Here is a 22,851-nt window from a genome sequence, read left to right as displayed (position 1 = left end):
TTCTTCTTTCTCCTTTTTTAGTTTTCTCTAACAGTGTAGTTAAAGTATCCATTTGAAAATCAATTAAGTACAGACAAATTGAATTTTGTTTCTAGACAAGTCAGTAGGCATTTAGCAGTATTGTGAGAGTTAAGGCCTGGATTGAAAATGATAGAAAGTTTTCCTGTTTGTTGACAATTTTATCTTGGAGCCTCAAGCATTTGGCAGAATTCAATGTACTGTAGCTTTAAGACTCAGAAAGCTATTCTTCTGTGTAAGTACCCTGATCAACTCATGTGACCAGCCTGTGGCAAGTACATCATGGAGATCTTTGAATGGCAGCTACTCTTAGCTCTCCATGCCACGTGGAGGCATGAAAGACACAAAGCGTTAATCAGAACGGCAGGCCACAAGAGCTGCACGAGATGCCACACCTTTATTTCTCAGCCACCGTCTTGTTCACACTGTATCACCTGGCTGACAGGTGAATGGTGGGATCTGTGTATAAAGATGATATCAAAGAATTCTGGTATGCTCATTTTGAACTGAAGCAACTAATGCTGTCAAACTATGTGGCGGATATTTCATTGAATGGTTTTCTTTAAGTCTTACGTGGTCTCTGCATTCTGAATCGACTGTTTATGGTAGCTTGGTCATGCTTATTCCACGAGCACCATACCTGCTCTCCTCTGTAGATGACATATTCAGCATAGGCCAGCCCATTCACACTCGGCCTCCCAATGACGGAGTGATGGCCTGGGGGGGCGTGAGCCATTTTCATGGTGCTGAATTGCAGAAAGGACTTGCCAAGGGTCACTCTACAGAAAAGCATTTGTCTGAAGAAAAACGGAAAGCAGTCTTAGAAGGACATAACTGTTAGGTTTACTGATTGTTTAGAAAGCAGTTAATGTAAGGCAAGCTAATCTAAATGTCACTTTTATGAGTAGGAATAGGATAAGATTTGATATACTGATTTACTATCAGCCGTTAGCAGGCTCAATAGTTATACTTAACATTTGAAGTTTTGGGGTGGTTTAGAAACCGATCATAGAAAAACACTTGGTAAGTTTTTGACTAGTGGAAAAAGGACAAATACTAGCAAAAACTGTGTTCTGGAAGGATGCATGTGGCTGGATAGGAAGAAAGTGAAGAAAATAAGCAGATGGCAGCAGCATCTGGAATTAAGATTAGGCTTACTCATTATGAAGAAGTAAAAACTGGGATGAGATAAATAATAATAAAAGGGGCTTACATATAAAAATACTTAGCTTAACTGTATGGCTGGAAATTATACTACCTGAGGGAAACATGAATTGGGGCAGTTGTTAAATATTATAGAGGAGAAGAAAGATGGATTGGAAAGAAAGTGTATTATATAAACTAGGGGTTGGCAAAGTATGGGCCAAAATCTAGTCTGCCACCTGTTTTTGTCAATAAAACTTTACTGGAACACATTCTGGAACACATTCTGGAACACACTGCCACACATTCCTTTACATGTCGCCCATGGTTGCTTCTGTACTACAAGGGCAGAGCTGAGTCACTGTGACAGGGATCATACAGCCTGCAAAGCCTAAAATACTTACTTTGTAGTTCTTTAAAATAAAAGTTTGCAAACCCTTAACAAACACTTTAATAAATATTTTAACTACGCTGTACGATTGGTCACACTGTTAACTGTAAATACCTGTTATTCAATCAAATAGTTTATTTTTAGTAACGGAGTATGGTCTTTGCATCGTGACTAATCAGAGATATTATTTTGAGTAAAAATTGTGCCAGACCCAGTTTAACTGAGTCCTGCCTGGGCTGGCTTTTTTAGCGTGATGCTACTGATGACCCTCTGGGATGCTGGCTTGGCATCAACTGTATCGTCCTGGAGGTCCCAGAGGAAAACATTTGGATCTGCATTAGAAGGAAGCTTTCTGAGCTCTATCTCCACACTGTGGTGGTGCTCCAGTGTCACTGGACTCTGCCCGCTCAGCCCGCTGGGCCCACTGCCATGGCTACTCCCAGTGTCCATATGTCACTCAAAGCTTGACCTGACAGGCCCTCGCTTTCTGCCTTTTGCTTCCTGCCCCAGGGTGTCCCTGTTGCTGTGGAGACAAAAGAAGATGCAGGACCTGCCTGGCTGGTCCGCGAGGCTGGTACCGGCTCACGTCTGCTCACCGGCTTGCCTTGTGCCTCGTGTGCATCCTGCAGACGCAGCGGCCCCAAGGTGGGACAGCAACGCCCTGGGGGGCAAATGCTGACCAGTGCAAGAGAGGCGCCAGCACATAAATTCAGCCCTCTTCCCCCATGATGTACTGCTCTGAGATGTAACAGTTCAGACCGTATGAGTCCAGGTCTCATGGACTGAGCAACCAACTGCACTGGTTATGAAACCGTGGCCAGCTCACCGGTGCCCCTCCCTGTCTTTGCTCTGCCTCTTTCTCCGCCTCACTTCCTTCTGTGCCCTCACTCCTGCTTCCCTGAGGTTGCACTTGCCAGGAAAGTGCTAGTTCATAAGCTTTTGCTTCAGGCTCTGTTTTCTAGGAAATCCTGGCCAAGACATAAACACGTGTGTCTAATTTTAATAAGCAACTGTTACTCCACATCTACGTTCACTTTTACTGTTATTTAGCAGTTAGGTTTGAAGCAACAAAGGGAAATTTCTGCAATTATATGTCCTTGGGAATTTTTATGTGTTACTAACCACAGCGACCTTAATTGAAAGAAGTTTTCTTCTGGACATAGGGCATCTGTCCTAGAACTGCTGATGGCTACCATATTTTTCACAACGAAACTGAGAGAGAGAAGTTTTAAGGTGAACAACTATAATGAATTTCATGGTTATGTGGGTCTTTCTGAGGTTTCAACTGGATTACAAGGTATCTTACTAACTTGACTTTGCAAAAATAATGTAGCTGGTTAATTTAAAGAGGAATGCAATAAGTTGCAATCTTTGTACAGCACAATTCTTTTTGTATCTTTTCCAATGACAGGGAAGGGAATGGTATTTTTTTCACTGACTTCTGAGAGTTTATTACATTCTCTCACATTTCTGAGTTTCAAAATCCCATTTAAAAAGCTAATATTCATTTGTTTACTATTAATTCCAAAGTTATATTCTGAGGTTGGACTTCTAACTAATTGTATACCCTGCCTTAAAATATCACTAGCAGAGTCAGGAGCAAATTAAAGGTTCTACTTGTTTATAGAAGTTATGTGCTTTAGTTCAAATGTGACTGGAGCTAAAGGTTCTTTGTTCCCCAGAAATAATTCTCAGCCTTGTTCTGAACCTGAAGCAAGGAAAGTGGAACCCAGGGAGAAAGCCAAAATGGAGGGAGCTTCACCGTAACCTATGACTAGCTTTTACCACTGCTGTCAGCTCTGCTGTCACTACTCCTATTGGGGCAGGGGCTGATCAGCTATTCCCATGCAACCCCAAAACAGTCCGACTCATTTAGGAGTAAGACTGAGGATGACCTGTGACTTCTGCAGAGCCTGAGAAACCAATCTGGTTCATGACTTGAGGCCAGCAACCGTTACACAAAAGGCAAGATGATCACCTGTGACATATGTAACACGACCGGTCTTTGTGCGCGGGGCAGCCTGTTCCTCCCCCAATTCCGTAAACGTACTGGTTGCTTTTAGAAGAGTTTTCAGCAAAATAAATCCCAGCACCAAACATTCCTCCTATATATGCATGTCGCTCATCAAACCCTTTATGAATAATGGCATTAATGAAAGGAGAACCTAAAAATATAAAAACAAAGATCAGTTTTGAGCGCTTTTCTAGAATCTCAATTAGCTGCATACTATTTGCACTTGGCAGATTAATACTAATTAATAACGCCTAAATGAAAAGTTTATTTTGTAAGATGGTCTCCTTACATACCTTATTATCATGTACTAGAATCTTATCAGGGACCCACAGTGTTCACCAAGCAAGGGTGTTATATGGGTTTTGCAGATGGCATGAGATTTTAGATAGCAAAGTACAACGTGGCTTTGAAAATACAGATTATTTTACACCCAGTCCTACTTTAAGCAAAACTAGATAATCTAATAAACTAAAACAATTATGCTAAACTACAACAAAAATAGTATTTCACTATCTAGATGGCTCAGTGTGCAACTTAAGTTCTGAGACAATTTCAGATAAATTATTTTCACTGTACATGCCTTGGAAAGCCTGTACTAACATGTAATGAATGCATTAGAAAGCTGGTACTAACATGTAGTTAAAAAAAAAAAATCAGAACAGACCATTTGTAACACAACACTAATATAGTCAGTAACACAGGCTTTTCACCCTATTGGAGTTTGCAAACGCCCGGAGAGATGATGACCGTCGGCACACTCACCGTGAAATAACATGCGCTCGTTATGGTGGTTGTGATTCTCCTCAGACACTTCCTTCTGTCTGTGACAGAATCGTTCTCTCAACTTCTTGTTGACAACTTTTTGAATCTTTAAGGATGAGGAAGAAAGAAGTGAATTAGTGAAATGTATATTAATTGGTAGTTTATGATTTAAAATAAGAAGTATGTTTTCCTTTAGGGAGGTTCAATTTTTGTTTTTTGTTTTGTTTGCTTAAAACGTTATTTTAAAACGATAAAGTTGCCAGGCCAGTGTAATTCAGTTAATACTCTGGCTTTTAGTGACATAAGTTTCAGCTATAGTTTTTGTTTGTTATTCTGCACCATACCTAGCTATACCTCAAAATCAACTGAGGACTCATTGAATTTCAGGATACAGGGGCCTATAAATCTGTACTTTCAAAAAGCTCCCCAGGTGATTGTGATGTGCACTGGTGTAATTTCAATAGGTCCATTAACCCAAAGGGTTAACCCAGTCCTCAATTGATTTTATTCATCTTCATGACACCCCTCTGAAAAAAAGCATACGGCAGTCATTTATTCCATGTTATAAATAAGATACTGAGATTAAGAGATACATGCATACTGATGTAAACACCGACTCAATTAGATTGAAAATCCAGGCCTTTAATGCTACCTTGAAATAGTGATAACAGAAATTACTGTCAGCTATGGTCCAAATTAGTGGGTGAGCTGGGAGTCCTATTGCCATGTTTGCCTCACTAACGCCAGCTGCTCCAGCCTATGTTTGCTGTTCAGGCAAGCTGTGCAATCCAATTTCACCCTGAAATTTAAACAACTTACTCGAATGACATTGTATCTGTTGAAGATGCCACCAGCATTACCACCATCTCTGTGTTCGCGAATTGTACTTTGCATCTATAGAACAGAAGAAAGTAACTTTCTGAAAATACGCCAGTGTGTAATTCTGAAGACATTCCTCCTGTTGTTTTCAAAAGTTCAAGTCTACTACATTGTGCCACTGATGAGTCTAAGATTCAGCACTAATAAGTAAATAGGAGTTCACTATAAATTGGTCAACAAGTTTAGTGAAAAAGTATTTCTGGTGAGAAAATAGTCACAGACATAAATATTAAACTTTTGCATTTTCTATTTATTTTCTAATAAAAGCTTTGAAAGGTTTTTCTGTAAACACAATGGGGTAAAATATCACATTAAGTCATCTATATTACTATTTTATGTTCTTGAGGAGAAACAACATTGTGATTAAGTCAAATTAAAACTCCTCACATTGGACAAATACACCATTGGACTAATGCTAAAAATAAACACAACAAATTTTTAAAAATCAGTAAATCTTTGTTCCCTAGGTGAAAAATTCCACGTTATCGCTTTACTTTGGGATCTCAAAGTATATCCACACAGATCAGGGGAAGTTGGATATAACGTGTAACTAAGTGGAATAACTTTCTTCTGACACTACTCACCCTACTTCCACTCTCCAAATTAATAATTATGATGGAAAAGTAAAATGCTTTAAAGACCTAAGTTTCTCATAGAATTGACTCAAAGAGTTGATTCTCTATCTTACCGCTCCATCTGTGAACTTAGTCACTACATTTTTGACCTTATTATCAAAATTTACTTACTACTAAGAGAATGATTACACAATAAGACATGAGAAAACAGGATGCTTTCCTGATAAACTGACAAGTACAAGCTGAAATACTACCCTGGGGTAAGGGTCCTAAGTCCCTAGAATGGGAATAATATCAGCACGAATTCGGAGGTGGAAAACAAACAAAAATGTAGGCATGTCTTTCTCTGCAAAACAGTGGGATTAATTCGGAAGTTTATTTATTACGATAATGCCATTAGGCACTTTGTTTATTATTTGTAAGAAGTGAGGGATAAGCCATCAGATTTCAGAGGGAATCTCTGTGGCATCATCTCTACCAGATAGATAGATTCATACAAATAGCCTTAATATGGTGCTTTAAAATAACCGTGACTGCAGAAATGAAAGGTGACTTGAGTTATGGGGCAGATTTCCTAAGCACTCTTGAAAATTAGGCATATTATTTTATAATCACATTTTATTACTTTGCATGAAAATAAAGATGAGAAGATATTTGCTATCTGTGAGGCAAGATGCTCACTCCATATTATTCTTAGGTAGCATTTTAACAATACAAGAAAATAGGGCTTCCCTGGTGGTGCAATGGTTGAGAATCCACCTGCCAATGCAGGGGACACGGGTTCGAGCCCTGGTCTGGGAAGATCCCACATGCCACGGAGCAACTAAGCCCATGAACCACAACTACTGAGACTGCGCTCTAGAGCCCACGAGCCCCACAACTACTGAAGCCCGCGTGCCTAGAGCCCGTGCTCCGCAGCAGAAGAAGCCACCGCAACGAGAAGCCGGCGCATCGCAACGAAGAGTAGCCCCCGCTCGCCGCAACTAGAGAGAAGTGTGCACACAGCAACGAAGACCCAACGCAGACAAAAATAAAAATAAATAAATAAATTTATATATATTAAAAAAAAACAATACGAGAAAATAGTTCTAACAGGGTCCTTACTTGTATGAGTTTCAAGAAAGTCTCCAGAATAAAAAGATACATCTGGCCCACCCACTGGCAATCCTAGGGTTATGATGTGAAAGCAGTGTGGTATAGTTCTACTCTATAGTCCTATTTTAATGTTGGCAGTACGCCACCACAATGACTAAGGGAGACAGAATACTTGCTGGCAAGCGACCGTAAGTTAATGTGAGACAAGCCTACCTCTCTTGGAAAAAGAGGTTTAAGCACAGATTTCAGGAAAAGATAATTAAGAATTTTCATGTGCATTACCTCTTCTTCTACTGACTGATATTCTTTATCTTCTGGAGCAAGATCCAGCAAAATAGTTCCCTGATTAACACAGTGAAAAGTCAAATAAGGATTGGTGCCTGCAGGAAAGAAGAATTAACATATCAAACAAACGTCCACACTCTTCAGGCTCTATTTTGGGGAACACTTGTCATAAATAACAGATATTTTGGAACAAGTCTAATGTATGTGCAATTTGAACCTAATATATAAGGTTGTATTAAGCAAGTACATCCAAAGACAAGAGAAGTAATGGAGATGTGTTTGGGGATCAATTTGATCTGTTCTTACAGAGGTCCTTGTACATACACACAGCAGGCTCAACAATTATTTGTTGAACTGAACTCAATCATGAACATACATAATGCTGGTACAAAAGAAAACAGTGTGATTACAATGTAGTGTGGTCTAAAATATAAGAATTATCCTCTAAAAGAATTATTATCTGTGAGATGACTTGAAATGGTCACTTATAATAAGTTTAAAATACATTGCTCTTGTTAATTTCATTACCCGTGTTGATTTAGTACAAATAAGCAAGACTCAAGCTCAACACCTGTTAACGTTTAGTTTCATGTCACTCTTGCAATTTTATTACCTCTGTAGACTAAATGACTAATTCAAGTTGTTTCCTTTTTCTTCCTTTGCTTTCCTATAGCGAAAGCACTTCTAACAAACAGAGAACAGGGAGGCACACAAAGGAGAAAGATAGGCGTGTAACAGCGAAGTACAATGGAAAAACACTGAGCTGACAGTTGTGAGGGAGGGAAAAAGACACAAGATAAGGTAAGAGAGAAAGGTCAGATTATGAAAAGCCATGCTATGAACATCTGATTTTATCCTAAAAGCAACAGCATTCTATTGAAGGATTTTAAGCCCTGGAATGATATGATCATATAGTCATTTTGAAAAGTGTCTTCTGGTTACAGTGTAGGGAAGGTACCAGAGGGGAGGCAAAGGCGACTGTCGGAGATAAGCTGGAAGGTGGTTGTGAGAGTCCAGGAGAGAGGTGACAGTGACAGGGATTAGGTGAGAGCAGTGGGAAAGGACAGAAGCACAGATTCCAGAGATATTTAGGATACAAAGTGTTGGGGGAGAGGGAGGAGTGACTCTGATTTCTAGCTAAAGCAACTAGAGGGAGAGCGGGGTCAAGGATGGAGACGGGGAGGCAGGAGGTGCCACCCCAGCTGAGGGCACGAGCTCTGGGGTCAGGCCACCCGAGCAAATGCCAGCCTGGACACTTATCTTGTGCCACTAATTTCTGAAATCTATTTATTTTTTAATAGCTTACCTTGTTGTCCACCTAAGAGTCTTTCTACTCCCTTGATTAATTTATGGCGGTGTCCGTATGCATTGATGCCTATCTCTTTCAACTCTTCATGACCCATATCAGCCAACACATCTAGCGTAATCTGAAAAACGAATCAAAATTAATTGCTAAATCTTTAACAGTTCCTCAGATGATGAAAACTTTTCCATTTGCCTTCAATGCTATAGCATCCAGTCAAATTAAGAAAATTCTTCTGTTTCCTTTATAAGCATGAACTTACAATCTTCTTAAAGTTGCCCCCATAAACTTATCAGCTTTTTGCTCACTTGAAATAGTCCCTAATTTGCTTTCAGTCAATGGAGAATTAAAATGGGAGAAATTATGCTATAGAAGTATAAAATGATCACTGCTATTTTTCCTTTTGATTATTTAATTCTACCACATTCTGCTTGCCTCAAGGTATAAGAAGGAACGACCAGTAGCTTGAAAATGGGGAAATACCAGATCCCAATATCCAGAAGGTAGCAGAGGTGAATGGTAGGGAATGGGAGAGGTGTTCAGCATAATGAAACAGAAGAAGCTTTAGGGAAGTAGCACTTATATGAAAGTAAGAAAGAACTTCCTAGTGCTAAGAAGTATCCGAGCGTGGAAAAGGCTGCTTTAGAAAGTAGTAAGATTTATATCACAAGCATTTAGTTAGATTACAGACCATTTTATATAGAAACTATATAAAGAATTCCAATTTGGAGAAGAAAAAAGAGAGTAGATAGATGGTTTTTAAGCTCTCTTCTAAATTCTCAGATCTAACAATCCCTGAAGCCTAACATACATTCTATTTTTGTACAAAACAATGGTTTTAAGTTTTTGGTTATTCGTCCCTGTAGATGGAGATGGTTAGCTGCCATGACTCAAAATTACCAGATTCCTTTGTTGACTAAAAGGAACTGTGACTCTACCGTCACCCAGTGGCAGTGTTCTGAAGGCACAGGGTGAAATCTTGGGCGGCCACATTTCTTGAGGGATGAACTGCAATTTTCAGCTCAGAAGAAGCTGGCCCTCTGACAGCCCAAATACTGCTTCACAAGATTAGCCGTTGATTTTCTCTTTCCTCTGGAAACTGAGAAATCCTTTGAGAGACACTCTTTTTCCCACTCAAACAAGATATTTTTATCTATCCATAGCTCTCTCTACCTTTATCCTTGCACATAGCATTTTAAAAAACTGACATATTAGGCCTGGAGCTCTGATGATTTTTATTGTCAAAATGAAATACTATATAGTGAGTCCGAGCTCCTCAGTGCAAAAAGCATACATCATTCATTCTTGGAAATAATTTACTTTATTGCGCCTAAGTGGCCATTTAAGAAATAATCGCTCCATTGCACAAAATGGGCAGTTCACTTCCAATCACCTGAAGGAAGTTTTCAGCAGAGCTTTTAAAAAGCAACAGTTCTGGGCTTCCCTGGTGGCGCAGTGGTTGAGAATCTGCCTGCCAATGCAGGGCACACGGGTTCGAGCCCTGGTCTGGGAAGATACCGCATGCCGCGGGGCAACTGGGCCCGTGAGCCACAACTACTGAGCCTGCGCGTCTGGAGCCTGTGCTCCGCAACAAGAGAGGCTGCGACAGTGAGAGGCCTGCGCACCGTGATGAAGAGTGGCCCCCGCTCGCTGCAACTAGAGAAAGCCCTCGCACAGAGACGAAGACCCAACACCGCCATAAATAAATAAATAAATAAATTTAAAAAAAATTATTAAAAAAAAAAAAAAAGCAACAGTTCTGAAATATGCATCTTTGAGACAGAATAGATCACAACATAATAGGAGTCTTTACATTTTTAGCTAGATGTGATTTTAATACAATTTGGAAACCATGCACAAGGTTTACTACGTTACTGATATTCCATTTTTTTTCCTTCTAAACTTCACATAAGGCTGACATAAAAACAGGATCTCATATCTATGTGGTAGCTTCAATTTAAAGAGTCCTTAGCTTTTCTGAATTGATACGTTATCGTGTATGTCTGAAAGAAGCAGAAACCAGGCCAGCAAAACATAGTATTAGCTTCTAGAGAAGAAATGGAGAACATCTGATACATTTGTTCATTATATATAGCTCCAATCGTGAATGAAATGAATACCTTATTTAATACTCACAATGACTCATGAAATACTAGTCCTTATGAGAAAATTAAGGCACAGTGAAGCCATGAAAATAGTACACAGAAGAGCTGAAATGTATTGCCATACTTGTCTTTCCCCTTGCTTTTCTTAAAAAGGATGACTAAAAAGTTAAAATAACTAAACATTAAATTTAGTTGCTTTGAGTTACATGGTACCCTATTTGTCCTCATATTTATCGGAATTGGCAACTGGAAAACCTTAAATGACAAGCTAAAGAATTTAGATTTATGTTCACTAATCATTCATTCATACATAATATATTTAATGAGTACCTTCTGTATGCTAGATATTTCCAAAAAAGTAACTAATTAAACATTTCATTTAATTCTAAAACAACCCACTTCAGCTCAGAAAGGTAAATAACTGGTCCAAACTGGTAGTAAAAGAGTGGAGCCGGGGAACAAACAATCCTACCACTCCAGATCATGCTATTTCCTCTACCAAGGAGATAAAAGGTAAACACAAATATTTGGTAAAGGTTGGTAAATGTTTTGGAGGAACCCCTATGGGAACTCTTAGGAAGATTACTTACTGGCTTGAGGCTACAAGTAGGGGAGGGAACAAAGAAAGGACTAGGAAGGGGGTCAGGAAAGGTTCTTAGAAGAAAGTAATAATTCAGCTAAGGAAGAGGACTTAGGCAGAGGAAGAAGGGAAGGGTGTTTAAGACAAAGGGAAGAGCGTGTGCAAAAGGAAAATCAAGTGAGAGACTATAGAACATTTGAGAGACTCTAGTAATAAAGTTCATAATGATTAGCATATAATGTACATACAGGAAGAAAAGAAGGGATGGACAGAGCAGCAGGCCAAGAGCAGATCTGATGGGCTTTACACACCACGTTAAGACAGTGTCCAAAATGTCCAAGGACACCTTTTCAGCAGAGCAAAACAAAGTCGTCTTTCAGGAGGATGGTGGTATGAAGGGCAGATCTGGAAGGGAAAGTGACTGAGAACAAGATGACGACAGGGTGGAGTGGATTGGAAGGGATGAATCGGAGAGCAATTTCAAAGGGACAGATGACAGGGCCCGGTAAATAGAAACGGTTAAGGAAAAAAAGAAAAATGGGGGTAAAGATTATTCCAAAATTCTGAAGCTGAGTGAATATGAGATTATTGTGTTAATAAAAGAAATGGAAATAACTGGAAGTAAAACAGGCTAGTTGGATTTTAGATACGTTTCTCCAAGATTCAAGGCTTTTATACTGCTAGAAATATTTTTCGGAAAATTATCTTTAAATTAACTCATTTTAAAAAAACACAAAACCTTAACTTAGTTACATCCAGGAAATTACAAGTTTGTTGGGCCAGTTATTTATATTTAGCACACATTAAAACCAAATTATAGGGCTTCCCTGGTGGCGCAGTGGTTGAGAATCTGCCTGCCAATGCAGGGGACACGGGTTCGAGCCCTGGTCTGGGAAGATCCCACATGCCGCTGGGCAACTGGGCCCGTGAGCCACAGCTGCTGAGCCTGCGCGTCTGGAGCCTGTGCTCCGCAACAAGAGAGGCCGCGACAGTGAGAGGCCCGCGCACCGCGATGAAGAGCGGCCCCCGCTCGCCACAACCAAAGAAAGCCCTCGCACAGAAACGAAGACCCAACACAGCCAAAAATAAATAAATAAATAAATAAATTTAAGAACAGTTTTTTAAAAAAAAAACAAAAAAAACCAAATTACAATCTTTAAAATGAATATTATCCATGCATCAGCTAAGTCATCTTGCACATAAAGCAAATGTCACTTCAAGAGTGTTACTTTAAGAAGGGTTGCCTCTTGTTTCTAAGATTTATTCATTTTCTCTGGGCTGGAGTGAGAAGAACTGGAGTTTTAATGAAAAAGGCCTTTCTTTTACTTGGGCTTAAAAGATTGCAGGCTAGAGTAACAGTAATTAGAACTAACTTTACAATCATGTTCATAATGAATTTCTTGAGTCCATGCCTTTGTCTTTAGATTCTGAAATAAAAATTTATATGGTCACTTTTCATGAAAAGTGTGGACCATAAGTATGTTCACAAGGAATCTTCCAAGTCATGGCATTTATGTTCCAGGAGCTGCAATGTAAATCAAATCAGTCTTTCCCACAGAAAAAGTATTCTAGTCAGGAAGCTATGTTATAGAGGAAGGGCCAAAGTGACACTGGTACTATACTTAACTAACTATAAAGGACATAGGTATACATTATTCAATATAGAACTGGCAAAGTATATATGACAAACAAGTCAAGTTAGTTAAGAGACTTCTGAGAGAATAACTGTGAAGGTAAGAGGTGAGGCTATGATGCTATGATTCAGAGGAAGGACGTTTCCCTGGAACCAGAAATGAAAGAACTATGTTCCCCACTCCACTGAGAGAGAAGAATCTATCAGTAGGAACAGAGGCAATAAGATATTATGCGTCACAGCATCTCAGGAAACAGAATGACTCTGCCTTAAGCTCAGTGGACGTGAACTAAATGGCTACAACACATACACCCTAACACTTCCCCTCACCTCACAAAAACCTTGCCCTCATCATATATGACCGGACTGACATGTTAATGGCAGAATGTTAATGGCAGAAAACCCTCTGGGTAAGTTATGGAAAGGGTTACAGAAGGTATTACTCTATAACTAAAGGCTAGTCAAGTAACAATTGTAGTCAAAATAAAACTTTGATTGCTTGAAGATTGAGCCAAAAGACAGTCACACAGAGTTCAATGCAATGAATGGCAATATCATTTGTCTGGAGGAAAGAACTATGCTAGGTAATATACATTAAATGGAAGAGTCAACATATTGATTAAAAAAAAAAAAAAAGATACAGAAATTATTCTGGCAAAAGGAAAATCAATGGAACCATTTACCCAGAACAAAACTGAAGTGAAAAAGATAACAATGAAACTGATGAAACCAGGATAAGCTGTCAAAAGGACCAACTGTTAAGACTAAACTATTAAACTATTAAAATCAATAAAATGAGATAACCAGGCCACAGGAAATCAGTTACTATAAAAGAGAATATATAAAGTAAAACAGAAAAAAGAAAACATAAAATTATGATGCGAACTGACTAAAAGAGTAGAAACTGAACTCTTTTGAAAAACGGTTAATTGGAATTATTTGAATTAGCGTCTTTGTTTTTATTAAGCAAAGATATGTGAAATTTCACAGTTATTGTGGATATGATTTGGGAAGAAGGGAGATGGCTGGAATATGGCTTTAGCAGAGGATACTGCTTCTACAACAGCTTTAATACCTTCAAGGGAAGGATAAGGGAAAAAGAGTCTTACTGTTTAGGCTATTCTCATAAGAAATCTCCAAACCAGAGGGTGAATCAATGGCAGGTGAAGCTTAAAGGAAAAGGAAATTATTATAGCAGTTAATGAAGTCCTCCCCACCAGACAGAAGACACAACTGATGTTTCATTCAAGTATATTTTAAAAACTGGCACAGAAGCATCTGACTGGGAATTTTAACTATCTGGACTTTTGAAAGTATTATTATATTTTACAGGTAAGGCAAGTGATAGGTTAAATGCCTTAATCAGAATCAAGGTCTTCTTTTAGTCCAGTGCTATTTCTACCCAACTGTTTTGATCATCAAGAGCATTAAAGATCAACTACAATATATAATATGAAGAAATTCAGCTAAAAAAAAAAAAGACATTAGAAAATCTTAACATCGTAATTGATATGAAAAAGACCTGGGGTTTTTAATTAACTCTAAACTGACTATATGCTTACAAAGAAATCAGATGGGGCAAAGAGGCCAGTGAAGAATTTGGCCACTATATCCATATAAAGAAGAACTGAAAAAGAAGATGAGTTTATGCTAAATTAGGAGAAACTCTGTAAGGGTGGGTGGTTGGTTGGTTGGAAGGGTAATAAATCCATGATAAGTTGACTAGGTCTTAGAAATATAAGAAGGGCTATATTATGTTGTAGTGAGCTGAATGGTGGCCCTCAAAAAGATATGTCCATGTTCTAATCCCCAGAACTTGCAAAGGATCTTTTTTTGAAAAACTTTTTTTACATCTTTGCAGATGTAACTTCAGTTAAGGATCTTGAGATACGGAGATCACCTAGGACTATATGGGGAGGCCTTAAACTCAATGCAAGTGTCCTTACAAAAGACACACAGAATAGAAGACAGACACAGAGAAGGCATGGTGAAGATAGAAGCAGAGACTGGAAGGATGTGGCCAGAAGCCAAAGGGGCCTAGAAGCTGGCAGAGGCATGGGGCAGATTCTCCCCTAGAGCCTCTGTAGGGAGAGCAGCCCTGCCGATACCTTGATTCTGAACTTCAGGCCTCCAGAACTGTGAGGGAATAAATTTCTGTTGTTTAAGCCACAGATCTGTGGGAAATTGTTATGGCAGCCCTTTGAAACTAATGCTAGTCTAATATGTAGACTAGAGGTTAGATTTCTGTGCAAAACAGGGCAAAATGTAAACATAAGATTAATAGATTATACATGGGGCAGATTTGGGTGTACTTTAAATTACAAGCATTTTATCATACCTGCCCAAATTGTAACAAGTTATTGCCCCACATGGATATAAAAAGGGTAATTCTTACATCTGGGAGAATGACTTAGTGACCTCTAAAGAGCCTTCCCATTCTAAGACTCTACGTGTATTAGCAATAGTCAAGTCAAACTCAGGAATTTATTATTTGATAGTTAATGGCAACAAAATCATACAGTGATAAGTTAAAAACTCATTACCCTGTATAAAAACAGAATGACAAACAGAAGGATCTTAATTCATAAACACCCTAATGATGACTTCATACTAAGACCTTCACAGCCATTTCAGATATATCTGAAAATAGGCTAAGTCTATAAGCATATGGCCAAGTTTTGGTTCAGCATTATTTTAGGCTCCAACTAGACAATGGAAACTTCATAAAGAAGCAATTTTTAAAACGTACACTTGCCCAAGAATTATTTTGCTCACCAATTTAATGGATAATTGCTTCATGAAGATTTTGCTAAATAGTTAACATAAAAATTTCTCACTGGTTTTAAGTGGCGTCTAGTCACGTTGGTAATAAAATGAGATGGATAATGGCTAACACTTTTTGGAAACAAAATAATGAGGAAAGATTTTGATAACATTCTTTTGCAGGGGTTTCATGGCCTAAGTTTTGATATGTAATAAAACATATTGAGCCAGACTGCGTATAAAGATACAACGAAATAACAGACTCTCATCATCTGTTAGACAATTTTGGAAAGAAGTATAAAAATACTAGATTCCTCTAGCTTTTTCAGAAATTTGTTTTGAGTTTTACAAGAGCAGAGAAGAAGCAAAAAAGAAAGAACAAGTGGCAATTAATAACTCAATATTAAATTAAAAAGACTCAACTATATATGAGAGCTTACCTGTTCTGTTTCAAAGATGTCCCGAAGGTGTTCAAGACCAAGGCTTTTCAGGAACTGGCTAATATTCATGTCAAGACCAGCAACTAAAACAGACATACATTAAAGTTTTTCAGAAAGAAGTTTATCAATCTAAAGGAAGTTCCAGTATTTATTTAAAGCCGTGGCTCTTTGACACCCTTGGCTGTGCAGATGATTTTACTTCACGTTATCTCGGAATTTGATGGGGAAATAAAAGCAGAGTTTATCTTATCAGTAGTACTTATATTAATATTATAAAGCATAATATAATGCTTTTAGTGAAATATTTAACAGTGGAATTTAAAAATCCAAATTTATCAGCTATTGTTTCAGCTTTCATTTATCAGCTATTGTTTCAGTTTTCATTTCTTACATAATCTCTCAGTATTTTTCTGATATAATTTCAGTAATAAGACTCACTCAGTTCAATAAGATACTATGGTTGGAAAAGGATATACTGGGATACACATAAGTAAGAACAAAGTAGATGCCAAAGAATTTATTCTACGAAGACATATTTCTTATAAGCTGTTTGTGTACATGAAAACTTACAGACAGGATGTCTTTAAGTGAGGTGTTCAATAATTACCAATAGAAAAGTGAATCTGTTCATTTAAAACCGCAAAACCAATACGCGTTCACGGGTGTACTTGCCTTCTCCTTCCTTCCTTTCTGCGCCCGCTGCGCCATCCCCAGCGTTAGACGCTCCTCCTACTGCCAGTTCTGCTAAGGGGCCGGTGAGGTTGTCTATGCTGCTAGCAGCAGACAGGCAGGAGGGGGTGGATGCTGGTGAGATCAGAGAGGCACTCACTACAGTAGCCTGAGGTTTAAAACAGGTAGGCAAGGCCTCTGGGGGCATGGCGTCTATCAGCAAAGCTCTGATATCGTCAGCCTAAAAAAAAAAAAAAAAATAAATAAAATAAAATAACACAAAAAATTACGTTTTAAAACAATAAGTTTCTCACTAAGGACAAAATGCTTTAGTGAATTTTTCCTTTAATGAATGCTCCATTATTCCCTGTTGGTTTCTGATCATTCCTCCCTCCTTCCTTCTCTGATCCACAGCTCCAAAGAGTCCCAGTAGTTTCAATAGGTAGAATGGAGAAACTATACAATTTAAAAAAAATATCTCATCTTTTGAAGATCTAATGTGCAGCTTGGTGACTATAGTTAATAATACTGTACTATATTCTTGAAATTTGCTGAGAGTAGATCTTAAGTATTCTCACCGCACACACAGAAAAAAGTTAACTATGAAAAAAATCCAAGAATGTGAACTATGTTGACTCCTAGCAATACTTTTTAACACTAAATGAAAAGTGTGCACACAATTGTTCATACTTATTACACATGTATTCAAAGGACATGTAAATTAACAAAGATCTGAATAGAGTTAAAAAAATAAAATATTTCATCTGTCATCTAAAAAGGAGCACATTTTAGAATGCTGATTCTCAATCATCTCTTCTTTAGAAGGAGTTTCCATACATAGTATGTTTTGGTTATGCTTAACTACAATAATTTTTGTTCAGTTATTTAGTGCATACTTAATAATTTAATGTACAATTAAAATCTGGTGAAATATTAAAGGGACAGCACTTATTTTGGCTAGCTTATTCACGAACTCTACAGTCTGCTAGGCACAACTGCTGTTAGAGTATGTGGGAGATTGCCCCCAAAGAGAGCCTGCAATCAATTCTTTCTTCCATGTACATCTGTGCCCCTCCTTCCATCAGAGGTGGCACCTCCCTTCCCTGGAATCTGGGTTGCCTATGAGTTTCTGTGACCAATAGAATGTAGAGGAAGTGATGTTCTGAGGCTTTTGAGCCAGGCTTTAAAAGGATTGGCAGTTTCTACTTCTTTTCTCTTAGAAGTCATCTTCCCACGCTGTAAAGAAATTTGAACTAGACCATTGAGTGTGAGATACTACGCAGAGAGAGGTACTGTAGGATTTAAGGCCATCCGAGATGCTGCAGCCTCAGCTGAGCTCCCAGCTAAAGGGAGCTGCCAGCACAGCAGAACTGCCTAGCTGAGCCCAGTCAACCCAGAGAACTTGAGGAATTGTAACTGTGAGTGGCACTGTATTAGCCACTCACTTGGTTTTGGTTAAGCTACTAAGTGTTTTGAAAATTGTTTGTTACTCAGCAACAGATACATGAAACACAATGTGGCTTAGAAAAGTATTTTTGGTTAAAAAATTCTAAATTATGTGACCATACAGTAACTCCCTGATTTCCAGAAAATTCAGGAAAGATGTTTCTGTACTGTGTTTAATTCTGTAGTTAAATAGCATTTAACCACAAAAATTTAATTCTTGATTTTGAAACTATTTCTACAATATATCAGTTTACTTTTCCATCTTCAGAAGAATGATATACTGCTTAGAAGATAATTTTTCTTTGACTATCTCACCCCCTTAGGTAAATTACCATGAACATCAGATGCTCTAGAATAATAAGCCAAAGTAGAAGGTGTTAAGATATTTTACGAATACAATCTATATACAAGTTTTTCTATGAAGATATTTTACGAATACAATCTATATACAAGTTTTTCTATGATTCATGTTTTCCCTCCAAGTTAAGTATGGCAAAAAAAATTAACTTACTGCTTAGTTTGCCTTAATAGTTTTAAATTATATAAAAATGAGAACTTAAAAAAATTCATAAGGAAGGAAATTTGTTCTTCTTCCAAGAGATATATGCACCACTAGAGGTAAACCTGTTAAGCCCTGGAATTTACTGTCATTTCTGAAAGTATAACAAGTAATTCTAAATATTTTGAAATGAGGACTTAACCGTTGCCAGATCTAAAGGTGTCTGGCCTTCTTGGTTCTTCATAGTTGGATCTGCACCATGTGCCAGGAGTAGGGCACAAAGCTGTGTCCTGCCTTTTTGGGCTGCTTCGTGAAGAGGAGTAAATGCCCACTTGTCTGTTGCATTTACACATGTGTTGTATTTTATCAGTAATGCTGCGATGTCCACATGCTGAAGAAAAACAAAAGGATGCCAAGAGGTAAGAATGAGATTATTTGGTAAAGCTCCTTCAGTTACACTTGTTTCTATTTAACATTTCATTCCCTCTATATCTCTATTCTCATCCTTAACAGAAGTTTCTTCTATAAAAAAAGAATATTCATTGCACCCCTCCACCTCTGTTTTGGACTTCATCTTTTCTTGCTTCCTCTAAAATATCAATTCCACAATTATTCTGTTACCCTGTAATTCTTCATGGGAGCTTTTAAAAACTTTTTTATTCAGCCTTATATTCAGATCTATCTTAAAAATAAACATATAAGATGAAACTATTACCTGACTCCAAGTTTCCTAATAATGGGCTAATCTGTCTGTCAAACTTTTCAAACCAGCGTCCTATAAGCATTGCTTCTCTTATCTCCCCATTTCTCTTTCTAACCTATTGCAACCTGATCTATTTATTGAAAGCACTCATCTCAAAGCTTCTCAATGTTCTTTCTTCAGCCTTTGGGAAAGTAACATAACAAAACAACATTTTACAAAAATTCGTCTGTCGAGCCAAAATGACTTAGGGAGTGGAGGAAATGTCAGCTGCAGACGCATTAACTAATAACCTGGGCATGAGGTGATAAGATCCTCAACTGTGATGGTTAGAGAAGAACAGAAAAGAAGAGCTAAATTTGAGAAATTTTGAAGGCAAAAAAATCGGGTTTTAGAAAGACAAATTAACCACAGAGGAAGAAAGATGAAAAAAAAAAAGTCAAAGGTGACTGCCTTTTTTCTTTTTTAATTTGGTCTAGAAGATTAAGAAAAAAAAAAAAAGGTAGATGGAAGCATTAACAGAAATTGAGTAGCAGAAGTTTAATTAGGAATGAAACTATAAGGAAGGTTCACTTGGGGTATGTGGTTTCTGAGGTAAAATATCTAAGTAATGATGTTCTGTAAATGGTTTCACACAAAAGGTCAGAGCACAGATAAGAGGGTCATTTACTTATTCACTTACTCTCTCTTACCGACTCACCCACCAACCAAACATTTGCTGAACACCTATCTGAAGCTGAATTTCATGAGAATGGGAAGAGATGGGGAAAGTAAGGACAGAAGTATCCCAGGATAGAATATAGGGCACGTTTCTTCAAATTTTCCTTTAAAATTCCTTAATATTTTCTTTGCTCTCTTGAAGACACTCACTTCAAAAAGAATACATACTTCTTCTGAGGTAGTATTAAAGTTTTTTTTTTTTTAATATAATTCAAATATTTGTTAATTTTAGGAAAAGTGATTTCAGAAAACAGAAGAAAATTTACTAGGAAAATACAAATCAGACAACTTCTAAGAAAGCTTCCATATTTGCTCTGACAATATAAAGACAACAACAACAATAAAAAAGGGCATAATCAGACTAGGGCTTCTGAGAACAGGCCATGTTTTGTGATCTTTTGGGGATTATGAATGAGATACATCATGATTATAAAATTGATTCTAACACAGAAGATAAAAATAGGTAACATTTGTAGTACTATCAAAATCACTTAAAACAAAACAGACCCCAGTGATTTATCTCCCTTATTCAAAGGATATATGTTGAAAAGAATAGTTATTTTTGTTCAAACACGGAGTAATTTCAAGCTTCTCCCCAGTAAGGATATGGGGTGTTTAAACTAGGTTCCTGATGATTAGTTTTATTCTACTCCCATTTGGGTTGGCAGTATAATATAATTTGGTAGGCTAATTTGTATAGGCTTCCAAAATTAGATAGTCCAAGGAAAATTATGTGTGTGTGTGTGTGTGTATAAAATGAATCATATATATGGTATGTATTATTAAACTTTCTTTATATTAAATTTATAGTTTATGCTTAGAGAAACCAGTTACATGCTTATTAAATTTGCTGACAAACATCTGAAACAGCAATAAACAGGAAATATACTGCTACCCAAGTAGACTAAAAACACAATTCTTAAATCTTTTAAATAGCCACACCACTGGGGCAAAAAAAGTAACTGAAATTTAAGGCTGACAAATGCAATAAATAAGCTACAGCTCAGTCCTATACAATACATAAGAGCAAAGTATTGAACTAGAAGGTCTAGAAAAGGAATTGAACTCTGCTGGAATGTTTGCAGGAGTCAATTTAATATGGTTTCAAAACTCAGCTGCAACACAAAATGCTTTAAACGACAAATGCAACAAAAAACACTGCAAGGGCCCTAATTTAATTTTAGAAAGTTGGGAAGTAGGGAGAAGAGAAACGTGTTTGGGTTCCAGTTAGAGCAATTTAATTGTACGACAATGTCATGAAATTCCCCTAACATTATACATTTTAGAGAAAGCATTAAAAAATGAAAAATTTGAGAGAGAAAACTCAGCAAATTGATTTACTCTTATGAGATAATAGAAAACTACATGCTGTGTGGTAAATAAATATCAATGCCTTATATCTACTGAAGAGCAAAAAAATTAGTTGTCTTCTATAAATGTATATTAAAATAATAATATAAGGCATTATAATACAAAAACACTAAACAGGATAATGCACCTTACCATTAATATATACTCTCATGAAATCTGTAACTTTTATTTAAACTTCTTAAACTATGTCTTTGTTTCTCCTTTTGGAAAAACTGAAGTGGTAAGTTCTTTCTACATAAAAAGGCCCAAAGACACACAGAGAGCTGACAGAGCTCTCCAGAGGAAAAAAGGTAAAATATGTATCAAAGAATGATGACCAATAAATGACAGCTTAAGTAACTTGATGCAATTTCAGATATCTCACACAATTATTTTATCTGCAGGCTATCAGTCATTACCCACTGCTGAAGTCAATTAATCTGTCTATTTAATACTGATACTGAGCTGGTCAAACATACAGCTAACTCCTAAGGCTGTGAGATGTAAAAGTGACACACAGACCTTATTCTGACCGGCCCAGTATGAGGGCTGTGTGGATCGAGTTATCTCATAATAACTGTATTCCCTTGGATTTGGATAGAATGCACTTTCCACACGCATGGTCTTACCTAATTATCACAATAACCCTGTAAAGACGGTCTCAGCATCTAAGTTTTACTAGTGAGGACAGTGAAGATTAGAAAGATGCAGGCACTTGCTGAAGACCTGTGGGTTATGGAGGAAAAGATTAAAGGCTAGATCCCAGGTGTTCAGATTCCAAGTTCAGGTCTCCATTTCGCCACATCTGCCTGCATGGTCTTGCTAGACTAAAACACAAGCGTCATTTCCTGACAAGTTGAAAATGGCAGAGAGTATGATATCAGGGAAAAGCTATTTAAGTACAGATCATTGGGTAACCCTATACCTAAAACTACTCTACCAATAGCCTTATTTTAAATATAGAAGCCTCTATTCCATACAAAGTGCCACCAAAATCTCCTTCACAAAACCATCGTTTCAGGGCAGTACATCATATACACCATGCAGCCAGGCCAGTCCAAGCATCACTGATATTAATACTATATAACCAGTGTTCTGCCACCCTAACAGAGACCTATAATTTCATTAAAATATCCAGCCAAGGCTTATGTGCTATATGAATAAAAAGGGGCTTTGGAAAGACATATGGATTTATATGTCTAGAGACAATGAAAATATAATTATATCTACCCCTTAGCTAAAGTAAGATAAAGTAGCTTAAACATTTTTTATATCATGGTTAACCTTGGTCCTTATTTTAAGTCTACCAATTGAGATTGAGATAAATACAGATTTGATGTGGTTACTGACAACAGGTTATATGATATACAAATTGCATTAGATAAAATTATTTCGTAGAGCAGAGATTCTCAATGGAGGGAATGACCTTACCTACTGCCAACTGAAAAGCACTATGAGATGTTACTGGGGGTGGGAGGGTG

At 37.5% G+C, this 22,851-nt stretch overlaps 1 protein-coding gene across 1 annotated transcript in view; it reads right to left on the bottom strand.

The window, feature by feature from the left end:
- TNKS (tankyrase) overlaps positions 1-22,851 on the bottom strand; it is a 179,164-nt gene that overhangs the window by 9,568 nt on the left and 146,745 nt on the right. Inside the window, exons 18-26 of the mRNA XM_068531939.1 lie at positions 18,803-18,991; positions 16,659-16,896; positions 15,987-16,069; positions 8,469-8,589; positions 7,160-7,257; positions 5,148-5,222; positions 4,329-4,434; positions 3,531-3,717; positions 659-815 (exon numbers count right to left, since the gene is read on the bottom strand). Of these exons, the coding sequence (XP_068388040.1) occupies positions 659-815; positions 3,531-3,717; positions 4,329-4,434; positions 5,148-5,222; positions 7,160-7,257; positions 8,469-8,589; positions 15,987-16,069; positions 16,659-16,896; positions 18,803-18,991 (1,254 nt within the window). The remainder of the gene's footprint in view (positions 1-658; positions 816-3,530; positions 3,718-4,328; positions 4,435-5,147; positions 5,223-7,159; positions 7,258-8,468; positions 8,590-15,986; positions 16,070-16,658; positions 16,897-18,802; positions 18,992-22,851) is intronic.

Source organism: Eschrichtius robustus, chromosome 21 (assembly GCF_028021215.1).
Source record: "Eschrichtius robustus isolate mEscRob2 chromosome 21, mEscRob2.pri, whole genome shotgun sequence".
In the NCBI taxonomy this organism is placed as follows: Eukaryota; Metazoa; Chordata; class Mammalia; order Artiodactyla; family Eschrichtiidae; genus Eschrichtius; species Eschrichtius robustus.
The sequence above is the reverse complement of the archived record's forward strand: the minus strand, read 5'-3'. Positions and strand labels throughout refer to the sequence as shown.